The 22,107-nt window shown below is 36.3% G+C and overlaps 3 protein-coding genes across 3 annotated transcripts; 1 reads left to right on the top strand and 2 right to left on the bottom strand.

Moving 5' to 3' along the window:
* Nucleotides 1–784: 784 nt before the first annotated feature.
* Nucleotides 785–4,775, bottom strand: LOC120325653 (haloalkane dehalogenase-like). Its single transcript, XM_039391740.2, has 5 exons — nucleotides 4,586–4,775; nucleotides 4,075–4,295; nucleotides 3,220–3,376; nucleotides 2,836–3,006; nucleotides 785–1,612 (listed from the first exon to the last, which is right to left on the bottom strand). The coding sequence occupies exons 1-5, from the start codon at nucleotides 4,713–4,715 to the stop codon at nucleotides 1,344–1,346; spliced, it is 948 nt and encodes a 315-aa protein (XP_039247674.2). The 5' UTR covers nucleotides 4,716–4,775; the 3' UTR covers nucleotides 785–1,343.
* Nucleotides 4,776–6,661: 1,886 nt separating this feature from the next.
* LOC120325639 (haloalkane dehalogenase-like) lies at nucleotides 6,662–9,345 on the top strand. Its single transcript, XM_039391713.2, has 5 exons — nucleotides 6,662–7,141; nucleotides 7,262–7,482; nucleotides 7,660–7,831; nucleotides 8,031–8,198; nucleotides 8,687–9,345. Exons 1-5 carry the CDS (start codon nucleotides 6,772–6,774, stop codon nucleotides 8,947–8,949), a joined length of 1,194 nt encoding a protein of 397 aa, XP_039247647.2. The 5' UTR covers nucleotides 6,662–6,771; the 3' UTR covers nucleotides 8,950–9,345.
* Nucleotides 9,346–11,287: 1,942 nt separating this feature from the next.
* LOC120326299 (haloalkane dehalogenase-like) lies at nucleotides 11,288–14,398 on the bottom strand. Its single transcript, XM_039392561.2, has 5 exons — nucleotides 13,823–14,398; nucleotides 13,453–13,673; nucleotides 12,932–13,106; nucleotides 12,365–12,532; nucleotides 11,288–11,641 (listed from the first exon to the last, which is right to left on the bottom strand). The coding sequence occupies exons 1-5, from the start codon at nucleotides 13,980–13,982 to the stop codon at nucleotides 11,397–11,399; spliced, it is 969 nt and encodes a 322-aa protein (XP_039248495.2). The 5' UTR covers nucleotides 13,983–14,398; the 3' UTR covers nucleotides 11,288–11,396.
* Nucleotides 14,399–22,107: the final 7,709 nt, after the last annotated feature.

Genomic DNA, 22,107 nt, shown 5'->3' with positions numbered 1-22,107 from the left:
AAATTACAAATTAAAACTGGATTCATTCATGCAGCTCACCCCTTATTTCCATATCTAGATGAGGAGTGCTTTTATTTTAGCGTAAGTAGCGATGTACCTAGGGAGGGTATGGCAAATGAATGACGACAGAAAAAGAAAGAAATCGGAATCAACTCTCCTGTGGTGAGATGTTAGTCGCCACTCAACAAAAAATATAAAAATCACTAATGCGCAAATGCATTATTTATACTGCTTCATCATCCGGTTAACCGTCACAATAATATCCGGATATCAGATATCAAAATAATTCTCGGTTAACAGGTTATCCTGCAATAGAAAGATATAAGAAAAATTTTTCTGGGTCAAGGGCCGGGAAAACAACCATTTCTCCCAGAGAATCGATTTCCTTATTTATTCCCTCAATCATAACCAATCAGAAATAAGTCATCCATGACGTAACAATTACAATTTTAGCAGCCGCTCAGACAGATATTAATTAAAGCAGAGTTGATAAAAGCGCCTCGTTTTCACAGTTTTGGTCAGGTAACTAATATATATATTTTCATACAAAATGTCACAACGATCTATGGGTCCATTTCGTGTCCAATAACCTCTATAACTAGCAAGAAGTATATATATGGCAAGAAATAATTTTGTATGTTGTGAGCTTTCTACTCATATATGTAGACTCATATATTATGTAGTTTGAAACAAAATATCCGTTTCCGCCCTGTAATTAATCTGGACACGTCATTAGACAAACTCCTAATTATTCCTCCAGCCTTTCAAATAGCATACATAAATCTAAATTTATTCACCAAAGGGTAGTTTATTTAATTCCATCGAATATTTTCCACCATTTAGCATATACACGATATACTGAAAAAAAAAAAGACTTGAGGATGTGATTTGCAGCCAAGAGGATACGCCCCTTTTCGGAGCAAGTGTCTTTGAATGTGAGGGGCCATTTCATTTAGCATGGTGGATTTTACACAATGTAACAAGTTGGTAGAACAAAAAAAGAACAATTTTACTTTCCTCGTAGGAATTGCAGCAGAAAAGTACATGGAAAAAATGAATACGGAAAAAATATTTTTTCGAGCTTTACAATATTTCTGATACTGTATGAACATTATTGTTCGTAAAAGCATGTGTAAAGCTACAACTGTAAAGTAGACCTATGTGTTTTCATAATGAAAAGTTGACTTAGTTAGGTCTCGGCCAAATTTTCAAAGATTGAGAATGACCTAAAATACTTTTCGAAAATGCTCTAAACAGAACCTGTTATTTTTTATTGTCAACAAAATTCAAAAAAGTAGGTTAGTGACAAGAATATTGATTTTGTTTCACACGTTTGAAATAATTTAGGATATTAATGCTTTCTTCCCTAAAACCTTCAGATTCAGGAAGCAGTAAATGGCGTCTGTTATTTCTTTCGGAGAATCTTCTTGAATAAAATGAATTCCCTTCACCGTTATCATCTGTTGGTTGGGCCAATCTTTTGCAACTTTTTTGGTGATGTTGGACAATCCTCCAGGTTTTGCGAGAATCAGCATCTTAGGTATGTGAGAAGTTGTTGACAACCATTTGGCGTATGCATTCACCGCCATCGTCACGTCATCGGGACCCTCACCTATAGGTTGATTAGATAAATAAAAAACTGTATTAGACAGCGAATAGGGCAGGTAGATGATATGTTTGGATACCTTAAAATATGAATGATTATTGTATATATATTATGAAATATTTGAATATAATAATATTTAATGTATACGATGATTGCAAGCGATCAGTTCAGCAGTCTGGGCTTTGTCTTGGCTCACAATAGAGCTCAAAATCGTGATATGGCACAACGATTACGAGCTAGTATGCCTATCAAAAAGTATATCTGTGATTAATTGACAAAAAATGATACACAAGTATTGCATAGAGATAGTCATATGATTTTTTCGCCGAAACCGATGCGCCGATATTTCCGAAGCCGATATTATGAAATTATCATCTTGATTGGAAGCCGGTATAAAATAGTTGTCTGCGAACTATATTAGCAGAGAACATAATTATAGCTTGAAGAACAGGAATTCCAGAACAAGAAGTTGACATTTGTGATTCAAATACATAAATGGCTTTTCATTAGAATCACTACTAACGGTTTAAAGGTTTTGCATTACCAGCATCGTAAATTCCTTTGCAACTTAGTAAGTGTGCAGAGGTGGATCTCAACACTTACACCAATTATCGTAGTTTCCGCAGACGCTTTGTTGCGCAAAGGCGCAAGGAATCGAGACGTTCGATCTGCGTATTCTACGAAATTGTAGTTATAAGTATATTTGGTAATAACTTGAATATAAACAGTAAGAAGTTTAAAACTAAAATGAAACGTCATGGTACCAGAAACCTTGACGTCATAAAACACGTATCTACTCGCGAGGTGAAAAGCGAGTGTGACTAAGTGGCCAGCCCGTTCGGTAAGTTTGTACGCAATCATTCACCGTACCATCTGCAAGGTGGGCCAAAAATGTTACCATTTTTGAAAATTGTCGTAAGGTAACATTTTTTGGCCCACCCTATATATACAACAACTGTGAAGAGTAAAAACGCATTTCAGTTATTATCGTCCGTATGCTACCTTATTATTCAACATATCTAATATCAGATCAAAGACCGGAATAGGCTATATCGTAAATAGCGGCCATTTTTCAGCCGATACGATTGAATCGAGGTGTGGCAATATTTTTGCAGCTTATAATTTCAATATTAATCAAAACTACTACGTCGGAACATTTCTTGCGGCCAAGTCAGTCGCAGTCAAAACATTGAATAATTTTTACTTCGTTTTATATTACCGAATATTACCTAGGATTGGTACTTGTCTCGGAAAAGTCAAAGTAGGCCTTCTATCTTCTCCGGGATTGACGAAAGGTCTGCGGTATTCATTCACCTCTTCTTCAGTCAGGTTTCGGATGATGTTTGCGGGCATAATATTCTCGATGAAAAGGTTGTTCACCAATATCATCTGTTCTCCCGCTATTGGAAATTAAAAAGAACATGGATTATTGCTATACGAGGTTAAAGTTCTATCGTTCATCTCCTAGAGTGGTCGCTAGGTAAAAAATATAGCTAAACAAATTACAATTGAGTATCTTGCTAGATATCAATTCGTGGTGAAGATTTTATCTTAAGGATTACGATCTTTATACAAATTGTATTAAAGTATCAAAAAATATGTGCTATTTTAACCTTCGGATCTCAATTGACGGAAAAACTCGGTTTCAGGTTGTGTGGGGAGCGGTGTGACGAAACTCTCCATGTGAACAATAGACTGAACTCTTGCACGATTCATATTTGCCCAATGAAATCCAAGTATAGAACCCCAGTCATGTAGCACAAGAATAACCTGAAAAAATAAAAACAAATAGTATGAAACTTATGAAAGAGCGCATCATAAAAAAAAATATGCCTACGCTTTCTGGAAATGTCAAAATCTGGCTCAAATTTGCAATAGTAAATGGGAGAAACGATAATTTCGCTTTTTGCAATTATAATGTTTGCCTTTAAAAGTTGGACAATAATCTAAGAAAGTTACGCAATTACAGTATAGTAAAAAATTAGAGTGTTGTATCAATGGAATTTGTTCTGGAGAGAAGAGAAAATACCCTTAATATAATATCAGCAAAGCCTGCAACGTGTATGACAAAATTGTTTAGTCGATATCGGTCTATTTCGAATCAAAACTTTTTAAGTAAGGTAACTATATTCCGAGGCGTTAGCAAATTATTTATCTTATCTCAATTCAGCGATTCTGCAAAATGTTTGTATATGATATTTATATGGTATAAGTGTATTTGCAACCGGAGTAGAAATTATAATTTCAACGTGTAAACAGCTAAATACGCCCAAAGACAATCGTTCTCAAAAACAAATAGATCGAATCTCAGCGATAGATGGTTGAAAATACATGTGTGCTGTGCTTATTCCAGGAAGGCACAGATTTTTGAATATGAAATTTTGAGAAAAACAAGGGCAATTTTACTAATCATGTTCATAAAATGATATATATATATACTTTAGAAAATAATTTTCAAGTTAACTTACTTTCTCTGTTTTAACTACTTTATCCATCCATTCGGACAAATACTGATAATGATCAGCAAATGTATACATCAAATTTTCCACTTTATCAGATCGTCCCATTCCAATTAAATCGGGTGCAAAGCATCGAGCAATCGACGAAATTTGTGGGTAGATGTTTCTCCAAAGATACGATGATGTCGGATTTCCATGTAAAAACACAACGGTGTGTTCGAAACGACCGCCTGAAATAAAATCGGCAGGTAAGACAACAGTTTTAGTTTTTTATAACAAAACAATCTCAATCAAGCAATGTAACAGGGCCGCACGAATGCTGAAATATGAAATTGATTATAACTGTATTGTATTGCAATTTTGTTCATTAAGAAAGATTTATTTAAAACTGAAATCGCATTTGCCAAATGGGCTGCGGCCGCATCGGCTGGCGTCAAAACCTTGGATGCTATACAGAGTCAGACAGATGTAAACATTACAAGGCCACATAGCTATGTTTTATTTGAATAAATATAAATACCTGTATCAACATAGCTCATAGTTGCACCTTTCACGGTGACGGTCTTCAAGTATTTTTCATGGGTTTTAACCGGAACTCTTCCACAGGGCAAAAACAAGCAAACCAGCAGACATACTCCAATCGTAGACATATTATTTTTCCGAGTAAAACTTGATGTCTGATCAAACACTGTTGATGTACTTATGACCGTCCATTTAGGCCTATATATATACACATGGTCGACCTCCTGTCATACCTTATTAAAATTATGTAGCCTTGCCGCAGGCCTAAATCATTGATACTATCACATTCGCGCTAAAATTGACGAGTCATAGTCGTTCAAAAAAAAAAAAATCATAGCAACGAAAGAACAGTCCGTATTGATAATGCCGCTATATAGCACAGGCTCAGCTTGGACTTATAGATCGTTTTAGGTTTCAATTTAGCAAAAAAGTTTCTAATAATATGCTTACGTCATGTAACTGCAGTTGAAGATTATTCCAGAAGTAGGAATGTGAACTTATTTTACGGTGTGAACATTTAAAATAGATGAATTTTTTCAAATCACTACAAATAGCAAGAGAGAAAATGATAGAACTGCCTTGTCATTATTCGCTTATTTATAGTCAATTAAATCAATTTGTGCAAGTCAATCGTAGCTTAAGGCTAAAACCGGTATTTCTCCCCGTTTTCGTTTCATGTATTGTAAGTGCGGTGTCGTTGTACTTTCTAGAATTACTCCAAAATCCTTCAGATTGATTCGTCATGCACGTGAACAACACAATGTCCTTCCCGAAACCCATTTTTGAAGGACATAAGCTACTCAACAGAGAATATTAAGCCACTGAATAGATAAAAATATATAATATTTCATAGCTATACAGAATGACGAGTTTGGCACTCTGAGATTGTGTTACTAGTACCCTCAAAATTGCTACAGTTTGTCACAGTTGAGCGTTAAAAAAATTATTAACCAATCCGAGTTGATTGAATGAAAACCAACCAAATAAAAATGATAAAATAAATTACTTTTCAATAGCTCTATCAGGCACGAACATGCTGGGGTCCCATGGCTATATTTCGGTATGTTGGGAAAAGGGCAAGAAACTTGTTTAAATTTGAAGTGAAATTTGTCGCACGTGAGTTCGTACACTGAAGCTTATTATCTGAGTGAATAAGTTAGAGTCAATTACTTCTCGTGAGTATAAGCTGACCGATTTTCAAAACATTTTGCTTGAGCGCCTCACCCAACAGATTAAGTTAAGTATGGCTGGTTGCTCGAGTTTGTCTCGCCTTCATTTTTCATTAAAAGCAAAGAAGCCACATCAGGCCTCCCGCGAGTACATAATTGAGTCCAAGACATTTAAAGTTACTATGCAACACACCATTTTGTATTTTAGTGCGGTTATATCGCCGCACCGCTTTACAGAACGAAACTACTTCAAGCCAACAAAAGAGATATATACATCTGATTAGGATGCATACTTGTATACTTCTCACGATAATTCCCTATACAGCGTATAAGTATAAGTTTATTTCGACTCCATAATCAGCAGTAGACGATAAAATAATAGATAAAAATAAAATAAAAACAACTGATTATAGAATCGGGAGAGTAAACAAAACCTCAAGTAGGTTTTAAGCGTACAGATTTTAGATGGAAAGGTATTGATAAAGAAGTAGTACGTGTTCGCTCACCCAATTATACAATTACATTCATGCATGTAATGAGAGGATGATCATAGATTTTAATTGATACAAAATATAAATATAGAATTAGAATGGCATTCTATCATAAACCCTGTTATTTTCTCCATTATTACAACGATCGGTGGATTACGCAAACATCATCAGCGAAGTGAAATTGATCGCAAATAAGCACTTACTAAGTAAAGGTTGTTCGTTGAGGAATACGTCGGAAACTTTTTTATGTCAACATATATTTTGTTCCGGATATATACCCTGTAATAAAATTGCCCGCAAGCAATTTTAGGAATCTTCAGAAAAACATGATTGTAGGCTTGATATATAGAGCGGCGAGTCAGGTGAGTAACTCCAAAGATGGGATCAATGTACAGTCGAGAACACTTAGTAAAATTATATCTAGATATTCAAACCGCATTACTTTGATCGAATCACAGACTAGACGAGAAAGTATATTTTACGAATCATAAAATAAGTTCATTGTGTAATTTGAATTCAGTTGTATGGCAATTTTAAGATTATTAAGACAGATATTAATAGACCGAAATTTCGTGGATGCGCCAACGCTTCTTAAAGATGCCATTTTACAATGGGATTGCATCTTTTCACATATTGGTAGAGGGCTTACTCTCTTCGTCCGACCAGCTCAGCACACATTCGAGCCGAGACCAAAAATGTTTTGTGTTCGTTATGATAACTCACAATTAACGAAAATTAAACATTCAATTAGCCAGGTAAAATTCATGTATAATTTAGGAGCTTGTCTTCTTCTTTGCTTTTACTTTTCGTGTGGTAATGTTCCAACAAAGCGGCATGAAGAATATTATAAGACAATTTCGGTGAAAAGTTCCACCATGAGTTACATTGATACAGGTACTATTTTATTATTTTCATTATGTATTCAAGAAAGTAATACAGTGGTGAAATGCCCCACAACTAAGATATATATAGATCAGGTTTCTAAACTCGTTTCATTCTTCGGTTTTATTCCAGGTGGTGATTTTGAAAATACGGTTGTCTTTTTGCATGGAAATCCGGCGTCATCTTACCTATGGAGAAACATATACCCGAAGATTTCTTACATCGCCCGCTGTCTTGCTCCTGATTTAATTGGAATGGGTCGTTCTGATAAAGTCGAGGATCTCATGTATACGTTTGATGATCATTTCCAGTATCTTTCTGAGTGGATGAATAAGGTTGTGAAAACTAAAAAAGTAAGTCTCTATCGCCATTTAAAATACCATCCAATCTAAAATATTGTTGTACTAAAAGTGCGAAAACACAAATTGCACCGCTAAAATAGGAAGAACAAAATTAGGAAATTGAGAGCAAGCTATTAAAAACAAAAATATTCAGAAAGCAAATATATGTATACATACAATACGTTCCAGGTGACACTAGTGCTCCATGACTGGGGATCAGGGCTTGGCTTTCATTGGGCAAACTTACATCGTGACAGAGTTCAATCTATTATACACTTTGAGAGTGTGACCGGCCCAATTGTTTGGGGAGATTACAACGAAAATGCAAGACGTCTTCTACAAACATTCAGAGGACCGCAAGGTTTGTAAAAAAATGAAAGCATATATATGTGCGGAGTTTCCCGTAGGAACATTTGTCAACAACAGTTTATGTATATCAGCTCCCTTCTGAATATGTACATTAAATGCGAGAAATCAATAGATCAAGGACTAAAGAAAGTTAAAATAAAAGATTTTTTAACTAATCTTTAAAGTACAGCCATATAATTGTCGCGTTTTAGGTGCGATTGTAGCTCTTCAAAATGATTTACTTGTCGAGAGTATAATGACTGGCGGTGTATTGAGAAAACTCACAGAAGAAGAAATTGCAGAGTATAACAAACCTTTCATAAACCCCGGAGAAGACAGGAGACCTATGTTAGCTTGGCCACGACAACTTCCAATTAGAGGTAATATTGAAGACTTACTCATTACTTATGTTGATAGGTATTTGTCTGTTCGATTATCTGTCTGTTAGATACACACGATCTCACGAAAGCGAGGTTGAATCTGCTCCAAATTTTGCATGTGCATTCATCATATCTCGGACCAGAAGCCAATTGATTTTGGATGAATTCTGTCGTATAATTAGCGAGTTATTAATTAATTGTGAGTGATGTGACATGCGGTGTCGCTATTGAGTCAAAGCGAAGGATAATGGCGCTAGATCGATAAGTCGGTGGTCTCCGAACGCTATCTCGTTCTTACATTTCCCAACAATAACTTAGATTTAGAACTACTCATCAATCCGAATTTCGTTCAATAACCCGTCACAGAATTGTTCATCAATTGATATGCAATAATTTTGAATTTTGTGAAATTCAATTAAAATTGAGTGAGTCTATATAGCTACATCGTTAGCCCGTATAGTTCACATATATCTTTTGTTATTTATAAGGCGAAGGTCCAAACAATACACTTGCATACGCCGATTCATATCAGAAGTGGCTTTCAACAAGCTCCTACCTTCCAAAGCTACGTATTCTTGCTAAACCGGGAGGCTTGTCGTCAATCGTGGAAAAACAATCTGAAGACTGGCCGAATCAGATGACGGTTACTGTAAAAGGACTTCACTTTATCCAAGAAGATTCGCCTGAAGAAATTAGCGACGCTATCTACTGCTTTTTGAATCTTAAAGTGTTCAGTAAACGCTTGTCCTAAATGATCAGAAATAACTGTTTAGTCAGTGAATGGCGATAATCGCATACACAGTTTCTCACAGCGCAGTTGTTTGACTTACTGTAAAATATTGTACAGCATTAACTTTTACCTTTTGATTGATATACAATATTGTGATACTCGAATAAAGGAAATTGAGATGCTTTATGTGGTCAACATTTTCGGCCATGGAACACTTACACTTTTTATCTCGCCTCGCGGAACAGCACAAAATGAAATTGATAAAGAAAAACGCTGTAATGCTGCGGTTCCCAATGGGTTTGCCGTGGCGAGTTTTTCAAATGCGTCGCGAAAACGATCAGAATTGTGTTAAACATACCTATAATATGATTCAATATTATACATATTGCTTTTATAATAAATATTTAATTAAGGAGAGTTGACATTTTGCCTTCATTCCTTAGAAGACCTACTTGTTTGCCTATAGCAGGGATGGGCACCCCTGCCTATTTATTTGGCACACGAGCGAGGCCTCGGAAACGAGATCATTCTCTTTCAGATGAAATGTTTCAAGACTCTGAATTATCTGATGAAACTAGGTGTTCGTTTATTCATTATCATTTGTTAACAAACTCTTTTGTACTTTCATGATATATGGCTACAGAAAAATATAGTATGACGTAACAACTGAGTGTACTATCGTCGAGAAGTGCGCAGCATTCATTTGGCTATATTCTTACGTAATATAGTTCGTCTGTACCACCCTTTTTTTCATTTCTTTTTGATTTGTGAAAATGCACAGCTCATGTTGGTTAGAGTTACTAACTTACAGTTATAAATTGATTTTGGAAGAAATATAAGCGATTAGGGAAGAGAATACAAAAGATAAGTGCAAAAAACGAACTATTGCGTGATTGGGAGGCCTTCTTCAAAATTTGTTCGTGCCCTAAAAACTTCGCAACTCCATTACGCTCCATGTTTTAATCTACATATGCTTGGAAATATCTGTTCTCAGTTATGAATTTTATTACGTCTCGAACAGGAGTAGCCGCAAAGATCAAACCAGTGGTTCGCGTATTTCTTTGAATGTTACAAAGTATAAACCCAATCTCTATGAGCGGTAATTGAGCAGCAGCAGAAGTCTCTGTCTCACTAATATAGAATAAGAAAAGTAATCAAATCTATTTGTCGGATTGATATTTTCCTGAATAGTGAATCTGTCTGTACATTTAAGGTTTAAGGTTTATTATTGGGTATTTTTACATTGAAAGTAGCAAAGCATTGTTTTTAATTTTGGTTGGCACGCGGAAGAATTTTGTCGTTGAATTTAGCCGATTTTGGCACGCGAGCTAAAAAAGGTTGCCCACCCCTGGCCTATAGCGAAGCCAAAAGGATTGCTGTGACCTTGATGATGACCTTAACAGTCAAAAAGCTAGGCCGAAGGTTAACGAAAGTGCCACTACACTACCCTAGTTAGTTCGCCTTAGGCCGACGGCGACGCGTTGTAGGATCAGTTTCCCACAGTTTGGGAAACGCTGGTCTAGAATCTAGAGATGATCGTATTTTGTCTTGGAAACTTGCCATCGCACCGATTATTACTATATGTGGGTTCGCACTTTCGGGGATGAATATTTAGACAAACTTTATATTGGTAACGCTGACAAGGGCAAACGAAAATGGAGTAATATTGTAGCGTAGCATGGATATTGCTTACAATCATCCGACCACCACATGCGCGCAATTCCCATCAACCACAAAAAGTTGAACAATCAGGAAAATTATCACACAATTGTCGCCCTATTTCAGTTTCATGGGATTATTAAAAATTTAAATATATATACAGTATCTCTTAGCCTACAATGCGTTTACCACGGCTACCTCGCAGTCTTGTGAAACCTGTGTTATTTTGATTGGTCGATTCCAAATCCCATCGTGATCAAACTATTCATGCACAAGAAAGCGGAAACATCGTGTGAAATAACCATATTTGGTAATGAAACTAGGGAGAATATGCCTTTAAAGGGGAAGGTACGCAATATTGCATTAAAATCAATTTTTAGCCTAGTCTTGTGGCCATGGACCCCCGGTTGGTAACCGCTGCTATAGATCACCAGCTCGAGAGTTTTTCCTGTGGGCGCTTACATTAAAATAGTAATGATTGGCCAAATGACTACTAGTTGAGTATTTTTATCCATTTCGTCATCGGTCATTAATAATCCTAAAACACTGGCTTACCGTTATAGATACCCCCCCCCCCCTCCTTAGGATTACCAAAATTCGCCATTTCAAATCACTTTTTGTATTCTATTTAATAACAGTCCGTCTGGTCTAGCACAACGCTTCGTTTAACCGATGTGACATAACTGCGTGACCAACAATCCATCAGAACACAAAAATGTAATTTGATTAGAAATTTTATGAAAAATTAGAAATTATTAGAAATCAATGCAATAAAATATAAATTAGATTAGTGTCGATTTATATCACTTTTACATTATCTGATTATAAAATTCATGAATATTCTTCGCTATCTCATGTGGTGAATCCTCTTGTAGAAAATGGTGACCTTTTACTGATTTTGTGATATGATTTGGCCAATTTTTAGTTTTTTCTTCGATGAGTGGTGAAAAAAATCCAGGTTCAGATTTGATGAAAAGTTTTGGTAAATTTTTGCTTTTACACAACCATTTGTAATATGAATCAGCTATGTCAATCACATTGTCTGGTCCATCACCTACGAAAATATAGTTTACAGTAACTCTTCAATAAACTGTAACAACAAAAATATTTCTCATTTTACATTTACGGTAGTTGATTTGCCAAGATTGAGACTGGTATTCCATGAAACAATCGAATCATCTACATTAGGGGTGAGAGGGAGAGCCAGATACAAATACCTGGATGAAACCAGGTTGCACCTTTATTTAGCATAGGCTTTTTAGTAGTTGCAGGCACAAAATTTTGGTTATAGATCTTATGACATGCGTTGTTCGCTTTGCACAAGCTAGCTGTTAGGGCATTGTATCTTCATATGCATAGATAATATATTGGACTCTGGTATGGACATTGCAACGCAAAAGGATTGAAATTACTCGAACGTACCAGATTAAACTCAACTAAAAATTGGCACTTGTTCACGAGCCACACATTTTTCCCTACGAGCCGCAGGTTGCACACCCCTGATCTACATGATAAACCAGAATTGATATGATAAATCTGTTTTATCAATTTTACTCCTATGGCAATATATAAGGAATCTTTATACAATTTTTTGTGAACCTTTTACATTCTGAAAACAGCTTCTGATTTCAGAAGAACCAGAACTTTTCCCGTTCAGCATACTCATTCTTATCCATCAAATTTGGCATGCATACATTGGTGGGCATTGTGTTTGATGAAGTAGATTTAGTCAAAGACGGTTTAATTAATTTAATAATATTCTTTATGTACAGCTCACCTTTTATGGGAATCTCCCTCGGCCACGTCAAAGTTGGCCTTCTGTCTTCCCCAGGATCAGCAAAAGGTTTTCTGTATTCTTCCATGTCTTCATCACTTAATTTAGTCATAATACTGCTGGGTAAAATACGTTCAACAAAAAAATTTTTCTTTAGCACCATTTCCTCACCTTGAACAAAAGAACCGAATGCAATTATTTTCAAAGATAGGCAAATACGAGGTAAAACTTTACTGTTTGGATGTAAATTTTATCCCAAGCTTAACAGTGAAATCATGTACCGGTAATGGATTCATGTAACAAAAAGATGTCAAATTATATATTTGGCATATATCTTAATTTACGCTATAGATCCATTTATATTAGCTCAAATTAAAATCTGTGACACAAATTTCTTGAACAATATATAGTGTTCACACCCCCAGGTTGACTATGGATCCCAGTGCAAGATCCAAAACAAAATAACCAATAAAATACAACCAAATTCAGACAACACTAATTTAATAAAATAGATATATTATCTCTATCTACTTCATGAATTTAGGCATTCATTACAAACAAAAAAACTACCTGCTGGCGATCTCATTCCTTGAAAGGCTTTTCGACCACCTTCTGGGAATTCATTCCATGATTCAAGTGGTGCAACAATACCTTCCATATGCACAATTGACTTTACTCTGTCACGATTTAAATTTGACCAATGAAATCCAAGCACTGAACCCCAGTCATGAATAACAAAATGAATCTGGTTAAAAAAATTTAGTTCAACGGTTTAGAAATTAATACTATGGAAAATGGTTATATTGGCAAATTTACTGTTTATTTCAGTGTAATTTACCCCAGAACCAAGGTTTCTCATTTTTATTCAACTTCAGTGCATAGGTAAATACTTTGAGCAGTTAATAGGTTGGTTATTCGTTTAGTATGAACCAATATGGACTGGTACCCACATGAAAAAACATGTTTAGGCCATCTCACTGGTTATACTGTAACCCCTATTAGATTTCTAGAATATCAAATTATTCAGATATGGGAACTCCTAGACGATTAGAAATATAATAATCAAAACATGAGAAAAATAATAATCTTACATTATCAGTCTTCACAACCTTGTCAATCCATTCGGAAAGATATTGAAAGTGATCATCAAATGTATACATGAGATTATTGACTTTATCAGAACTACCCATCCCAATTAAATCAGGAGCAAAGCAGCGGGCAATGGAAGAAATCTTTGGATATATATTTCTCCATAGATATGAAGATGTTGGATTCCCATGTAAAAATACCACTGAATTTACTTCACTTGAACCTATGCCGAATAAAAAAAAATATATATATTATATACATAGGGTATACGATATGATATTGAATTTGACCATATAATATTCGCATATCACAACTACTTTACCATACAACTCTACAGTGATACAATGTTACGTAAAACGTAAGATAGATTACCTTCATCTACATAATTCATTGACGAGTTCTTCACAATCACAGAATGTTTCACTGAAGAATGGGAAGAAGCCGACTTCGAAAAGTCTGCAACTCGTTGGTATTGCCTTAAAAATCCAGCAAGGTTAAGCGTCCTTGTATACATATTTTTGCACAATATCATAGTCAACTACTCAACTATTTATAATTTCATACCATAGTACAGTAGTAAACAGTCAACTCCTCAAACAGGAGCATTACAGCATTAAGGCAACATACATACATCGATACATGACTATCCTCGTCACTTTATTACATTGCACTCCCCACATTATCTTTGTATGAGATCGTATTGGTCTTTAACATGTCTCGTTAAATTGGGTTTGTTTTTTTGTGTGTGTGCTGACGGGCCAGTCTGGATTTCATGGCCTTTTTGAACGAGAAATCGGGCGTGCAATCAGAAATTCCCGCGTGCAAATAAGAATTCCTGGCGTGCAATTATAGCTCACGACGTGCAAAACAACTGCACTCGCGTGCAACTGACTTTGACATCAGATACCTCTCAATACATCCGCGTAAAATTACCGGTATCGGATAAAAAATACGTTAGTCAGAGAAAAAATGGACGTTTGACCTTTGACCCCAAACATTATTTCTACAGTTTGTCGCTAATTTTGAGAGTGTTTGTGCGACTTTGGATACCGGTACTGTTCAGTACATCCGCGTAAAATTATCGGATAAAAAATACGTTGAACCAGAGCAAAATGGACATACTTTGTCATTAATTTTGGTAGTGTTTTTACGCAGAATTAATGGATAAAAAATACGTCAAATTAGAGCAAAATGGATGTTTGACCTTTGACCCCAAACTTTATTTTCATACTTTGTTACTAATTTTGGGAGTGTTTGAGCAACTTTAGATACCGGTACTGTTCAGTACATTCGTGTAAAATTATTGTATGAAAAATACGCTGAATCAGAGCCGTACTTGGCCATTGGTGCGGAGGCGATCTTTTCGTCCATAACTATTCTCACGGGATTCCTATTTCCTATCATTCAACACGATATGGACCTTTCCCCGAGCATCGACTTCCTTGTTTACTTCGTGACATTGGCCAATCAGCAAGATGCAAAAAAGGACGTAACAATGAGAGGAATTTTTCGCGGGTCAAAGGTTGGGGAAAGGTCCATGGTCTTTTTGCTTCGCAATATTTCGATCAGACCAAATCTTGCAAGCTGGTATTTGTCGACAATTGTGGAGTTATAATATTTTGGCATCTTTATATTACTGGATTGTTGATTTTAAAACCATTTAAACCGATTTACATTGGTGAGCAATTGCAAATTTTCGGCGTGCAAAATTGATTTCGCTCGCGTGCATTTTTGCGGAGCGCTAGCGCCCTCGGGCGTGCACCTGCCATGGAATCCAGTCTGGCTGACGGGCAGGCACATGCAGACTTGATATTTCTCATGTTTTAAACTTCTTTAAAGGTTTTGCTTGCTTTCCAGAATTCTCCTTTTTTAATTTGTATGTATTATGGAGTTTTCAAATTAAAATATCTATCTATCTGAAATATATCTGTAAACGCTACCGTATAAAACAGAAAATCTCGCAACTAATTTTTCGTGTTTTGTTTCTTCATGTTGATTGCTGACCTTTGAACTTCGAGGTACTTCCCCGTTAACACAATTGTGAGAAGTCTGAACTGATCGATTCAGTTCAGATTTGACTAGACCGTAAATATATACTACTACGGTTAGACCAGGCTTCCCCAAAATTTGTGGGCCACGGACCCCTGTTTGTGAATCTTATTTTTGACAAACGTCCATCCTATCAATTTCTGTTCTTAGCAAACGAGGAAGGATAATGCTTCCTTTGACGAAATGGAACTCATGTACGTCTGGATCGAAATGGATAACACGGCCACTTGCTCGGTTACCCTACAGGGGACTTGACTCTTCTACGGCCCATGGGTCGGGGCCACAGCCCATCTAATAGGGCCGCGGCTCATTTGTGATGTGCCATGGCTAGGATTACCATATTTTTTTGACTTCAAAGCAGGACGCCTCAAAAGACACTACCCCTTAGCTGTGATTCTGTAACTTTACAGTTTCCAATTTTACTACATTGGCCTACATTTAAAGCCATCCCGGCTATCTTCATTGACCATATTGTAATCGAGAGTTCATGCGCACATTCTCTGTCTAAATATCGGGATCATTTCGAGAAATAGAACGGAATAGACGCTAAAGATACAAATGATCCGAATTTAGATTTTTTTATGCACAGCGAAGTTAATAAAGAATAATGAAATAGTCTGCCGTTTTCAAGCATTGGGAATTTACTTATTCGCTCAAGTATTCTTATCTGTCGATAACACCTTCAAAAAGACGTTGCTCAATGTTACATTCACGTGAACGTTCAAACAGGACCAATTAGAATTGATTTCACATGTGATACGTTCGCTAACAATGTTAGCGGGAAACAACGAAACAAACAAAATAACGCATTCACCTTCAGTAAGTACGCTAGCGTTGCGCTACACAGCAACAACATAACGAGAACATGTTCGTGTATTATGCTGGATGGCTGAACGCAAAAGCGGGACTTTTGGATGATACGTCGGGACAAGACGCTAAAAAGCGGGACTGTCCCGCCTAAAGCGCGACGTATGGTAAGCCTAGCCATGGCCCATGTTACGGACTGCTAATAATCAAATTTCATTTTGTAATCAAGTTGTTTACATTATAGTGTCGCAATAGCGTTGCTCAATTTATTTGCGTGTACCCCTTTGTGATATCGCATCGAGACGGGACATCACTAAAAGGCTTAAGGAAGAAACGGATGAAGTGGAGGGAAAACGGAAGTTGAAGTGTTCCCAAAGGTCAAAAATTAAAAAACACTAAAAGGCTGAACACTAAAAGGAAGAAGTGGATGAAATTTCTTCCGACGGGTAGTTAGGTGGCTGAAGTCACTAAAAAGCTGAACACTAAAAGGAAGAGGTGGATGAAATATTTTCCGACGAATAATGAGGTGGTTGAAGTCACTAAAAAGCTGAACACTAAAAGGAAGAAGTGGATGAAATTTCTTCCGACGAATAATGAGGTGGTTGAAGTCACTAAAAAGCTGAACACTAAAAAGAAGAAGTGGATGAAATTTCTTCCGACGAATAATGAGGTGGTTGAAGTCACTAAAAAGCTGAACACTAAAAGGAAGAAGTGGATGAAATTTCTTCCGACGGGTAGTTAGGTGGCTGAAGTCACTAAAAAGCTGAACACTAAAAGGAAGAGGTGGATGAAATATTTTCCGACGAATAATGAGGTGGTTGAAGTCACTAAAAAGCTGAACACTAAAAGGAAGAAGTGGATGAAATTTCTTCCGACGAATAATGAGGTGGTTGAAGTCACTAAAAAGCTGAACACTAAAAAGAAGAAGTGGATGAAATTTCTTCCGACGAATAATGAGGTGGTTGAAGTCACTAAAAAGCTGAACACTAAAAGGAAGAAGTTGATGAAATTTCTTCCGACGAATAATGAGGTGGTTGAAGTCACTAAAAAGCTGAACACTAAAAGGAAGAAGTTGATGAAATTTCTTCCGACGAATAATGAGGTGGTTGAAGTCACTAAAAAGCTGAACACTAAAAGGAAGAAGTTGATGAAATTTCTTCCGACGAATAATGAGGTGGTTGAAGTCACTAAAAAGCTGAACACTAAAAGGAAGAAGTGGATGAAATTTCTTCCGACGGGTAGTTAGGTGGCTGAAGTCACTAAAAAGCTGAACACTAAAAGGAAGAGGTGGATGAAATATTTTCCGACGAATAATGAGGTGGTTGAAGTCACTAAAAAGCTGAACACTAAAAGGAAGAAGTGGATGAAATTTCTTCCGACGAATAATGAGGTGGTTGAAGTCACTAAAAAGCTGAACACTAAAAAGAAGAAGTGGATGAAATTTCTTCCGACGAATAATGAGGTGGTTGAAGTCACTAAAAAGCTGAACACTAAAAGGAAGAAGTAGATGAAATTTTTTCCGACGAATAATAAGGTGATTGACGTCACTAAAAAGCTGAACACTAAAAGGAAGAAGTGGATGAAATTTTTTCCGACGAATAATGAGGTGGTCGAAGTCACTGGTTGAAGTCACTAAAAAGCTGAACACTAAAAGGAAGAAGTTGATGAAATTTCTTCCGACGAATAATGAGGTGGTTGAAGTCACTAAAAAGCTGAACACTAAAAGGAAGAAGTTGATGAAATTTCTTCCGACGAATAATGAGGTGGTTGAAGTCACTAAAAAGCTGAACACTAAAAGGAAGAAGTTGATGAAATTTCTTCCGACGAATAATGAGGTGGTTGAAGTCACTAAAAAGCTGAACACTAAAAGGAAGAAGTTGATGAAATTTCTTCCGACGAATAATGAGGTGGTTGAAGTCACTAAAAAGCTGAACACTAAAAGGAAGAAGTTGATGAAATTTCTTCCGACGAATAATGAGGTGGTTGAAGTCACTAAAAAGCTGAACACTAAAAGGAAGAAGTTGATGAAATTTCTTCCGACGAATAATGAGGTGGTTGAAGTCACTAAAAAGCTGAACACTAAAAGGAAGAAGTTGATGAAATTTCTTCCGACGAATAATGAGGTGGTTGAAGTCACTAAAAAGCTGAACACTAAAAGGAAGAAGTTGATGAAATTTCTTCCGACGAATAATGAGGTGGTTGAAGTCACTAAAAAGCTGAACACTAAAAAGAAGAAGTGGATGAAATTTCTTCCGACGAATAATGAGGTGGTTGAAGTCACTAAAAAGCTGAACACTAAAAGGAAGAAGTGGATGAAATTTCTTCCGACGAATAATGAGGTGGTTGAAGTCACTAAAAAGCTGAACAGTAAACGGAAGAAGTTGATGAAATTTCTTCCGGCGAATAATGAGGTGGTTGAAGTCACTAAAAAGCTGAACACTAAAAGGAAGAAGTGGATGAAATTTCTTCCGACGGGTAGTTAGGTGGCTGAAGTCACTAAAAAGCTGAACACTAAAAGGAAGAGGTGGATGAAATATTTTCCGACGAATAATGAGGTGGTTGAAGTCACTAAAAAGCTGAACACTAAAAGGAAGAAGTGGATGAAATTTCTTCCGACGAATAATGAGGTGGTTGAAGTCACTAAAAAGCTGAACACTAAAAAGAAGAAGTGGATGAAATTTCTTCCGACGAATAATGAGGTGGTTGAAGTCACTAAAAAGCTGAACACTAAAAGGAAGAAGTTGATGAAATTTTTTCCGACGAATAATAAGGTGATTGACGTCACTAAAAAGCTGAACACTAAAAGGAAGAAGTGGATGAAATTTTTTCCGACGAATAATGAGGTGGTCGAAGTCACTGGTTGAAGTCACTAAAAAGCTGAACACTAAAAGGAAGAAGTTGATGAAATTTCTTCCGACGAATAATGAGGTGGTTGAAGTCACTAAAAAGCTGAACACTAAAAGGAAGAAGTTGATGAAATTTCTTCCGACGAATAATGAGGTGGTTGAAGTCACTAAAAAGCTGAACACTAAAAGGAAGAAGTTGATGAAATTTCTTCTGACGAATAATGAGGTGGTTGAAGTCACTAAAAAGCTGAACACTAAAAGGAAGAAGTTGATGAAATTTCTTCCGACGAATAATGAGGTGGTTGAAGTCACTAAAAAGCTGAACACTAAAAGGAAGAAGTTGATGAAATTTCTTCCGACGAATAATGAGGTGGTTGAAGTCACTAAAAAGCTGAACACTAAAAGGAAGAAGTTGATGAAATTTCTTCCGACGAATAATGAGGTGGTTGAAGTCACTAAAAAGCTGAACACTAAAAGGAAGAAGTTGATGAAATTTCTTCCGACGAATAATGAGGAGGTTGAAGTCACTAAAAAGCTGAACACTCAAAGGAAGAAGTTGATGAAATTTCTTCCGACGAATAATGAGGTGGTTGAAGTCACTAAAAAGCTGAACACTAAAAAGAAGAAGTGGATGAAATTTCTTCCGACGAATAATGAGGTGGTTGAAGTCACTAAAAAGCTGAACACTAAAAGGAAGAAGTGGATGAAATTTCTTCCGACGAATAATGAGGTGGTTGAAGTCACTAAAAAGCTGAACAGTAAACGGAAGAAGTTGATGAAATTTCTTCCGGCGAATAATGAGGTGGTTGAAGTCACTAATAAGCTGAATACTAAAAGGAAGAAATGGATGAAATTTCTTCCGACGGATAATGAGGTGGCGGAGGTCACTGAAAAGCTGAACACTAACAGAAAGAAGTGGATGGAATTTCTTCCGACGGGTGGTGAGGTGGCTGAGGTCACTAAAAATCTAATCACTATAAGGAAGAAGTACGTTAGGGTTAGATGATATTTTGTCCTATCAATTTTGAGGTGGTTGAAGTCACTAAAATACCGAACATTGGGAGAGTTAAATAGCCAAAACATATCCCGACGGAAGTGAGATTGGATGAAGACCCTGAAAGCGGACTGATGAGTAGGCATGCCCCTTTTAGATTTATGAATTGAATCGATTCAAATCGCAATTTTTTTCGAATCTGATTTACGCGATTCAAAAGAAAGAGAGCCGTTTAGCGAAGAAAAACAAACACTCCAAATAACACCAATTGCCAGACGAGAATGTAAATGAATTTTTCGTTATTTACTTTTATTGATCTGCTTTCATTCATTTTCATGTTCAGCGCAACACACCCTGATCATCACTCGAGATGCTGACGTGCTGTGTGGGTAATTAATTTTCTTCAATCTGTCAGTTGAGTGACTGACCTAAGTTTCTATCACACGCAAATTTAAATAGATCGTATACCCGAAAGTTCATTGCAATTTTGTTAAAAATATGCAACAGCACACCTTCTCTGCGACTAAGTTATGGTACGCCTTGACATGATTTGATAAACGATCAGATACCGACTTCTAGAAAACATTTAATTTTGATTGAAATTTAATTTAAACTTCGTTGAAATTGAAATATTGGTACTACTGAAGTATGCGCACCAAGATGTCGCACAACCTGATCCCTAACCTCGTACACCAGTGATTTTCAACCTTTTTTGTATCGCGGAACACTTTTTTTATTCTAAAATTTTGACGGAACACCAAATGAGATTTTTGGAAATAAACTATATTATGCAATTAACTGACATCGATCATTTCGGAAAAAAATAAATTAACGAGATTTAATATTAGCTTGTCAACTTCAGCTGGAAAAGACGTTACACATATTCCGATTCAGAGCTACCGATGAGCTAGGAACAGAGATGGTATTTTAATGTAATATCTGGGCCTGTTTCGATGAGTTTCAAATTTTTATTCTGGCTGGAATTTAATTGAGAGAGACAAACACGCAGCTCTTTCTCGACGACTCTCAATTTTTCGTGTTTTTATATTCTTATGGCGGCCAAGAAAAGGGTGGGCAAAATCGAATATTTTTTTCGAATCAAATAATTCGAATATTCTTAACAAATACCGAATAGTCCAATACCGAATATTTTTTATACGCAGCAGCGTCCAGAACGTCGGAGGTAGATTTGGAAATTAATGGAAACATTGAAAATCGGCAACAAAGCGATTTTTACTGGTTAATTTCGTCATATGCGCTGATATTTTGTCCCCCTGAACGTTTTTAAATTCCCGCCATTTGTTCTTTTGCGCAACTATTAATTCCCGTGGGTCGGCGGAGATCGAAGTTTCATATTATTGATATAACTATGAGTTCACATCAGCGACAGATTTTAATGACATTAAGGAGTGATTTCAAAGCCAAATTAATTGTATTCTGATATTTATCTTTTGCGCCGACTCTGATCTAACTTATCGCCGTTTGCAAATTAAATGTCCCAGTTTTAAGCAAATAATATTATCATTATCGTCAACGGGATGCACACATTTATTATTAAGACGACAATTGACTTTCTTAGGCTCAGTGTTATTTTCGAAATAAATCAATTTGATACTGTGATTAGATAAATCTGTGAAGCTGTGATTGCGTGAATAAAGAATGTTGATTTAAAATCTGAAATGAAGGCATTTCTACGTTGTCGTTTGGCAGCACTCTTGAACGATATTTTACATACGCGACCTGATACCAAAAAAATTGTAAACAATTTTGTGCCCAAGTGCTTTTCGTACCTAGTAGAAGGGAAGACGCTAGTTATATTTAATCACCTCAAGTCACCATTTATTTTACAACAAATCAATACTCCGACCAATATCATAGCTAATATCGTTACCGGGAAATTCATAATTTTATTTACGGAATTTGCAAATTCAACACTCCAAAAAAAACGTCTTTGTAACTCT

Source organism: Styela clava, chromosome 4, assembly GCF_964204865.1.
Source record: "Styela clava chromosome 4, kaStyClav1.hap1.2, whole genome shotgun sequence".
Taxonomy (NCBI): domain Eukaryota; kingdom Metazoa; phylum Chordata; class Ascidiacea; order Stolidobranchia; family Styelidae; genus Styela; species Styela clava.
The sequence above is the reverse complement of the archived record's forward strand: the minus strand, read 5'-3'. Positions and strand labels throughout refer to the sequence as shown.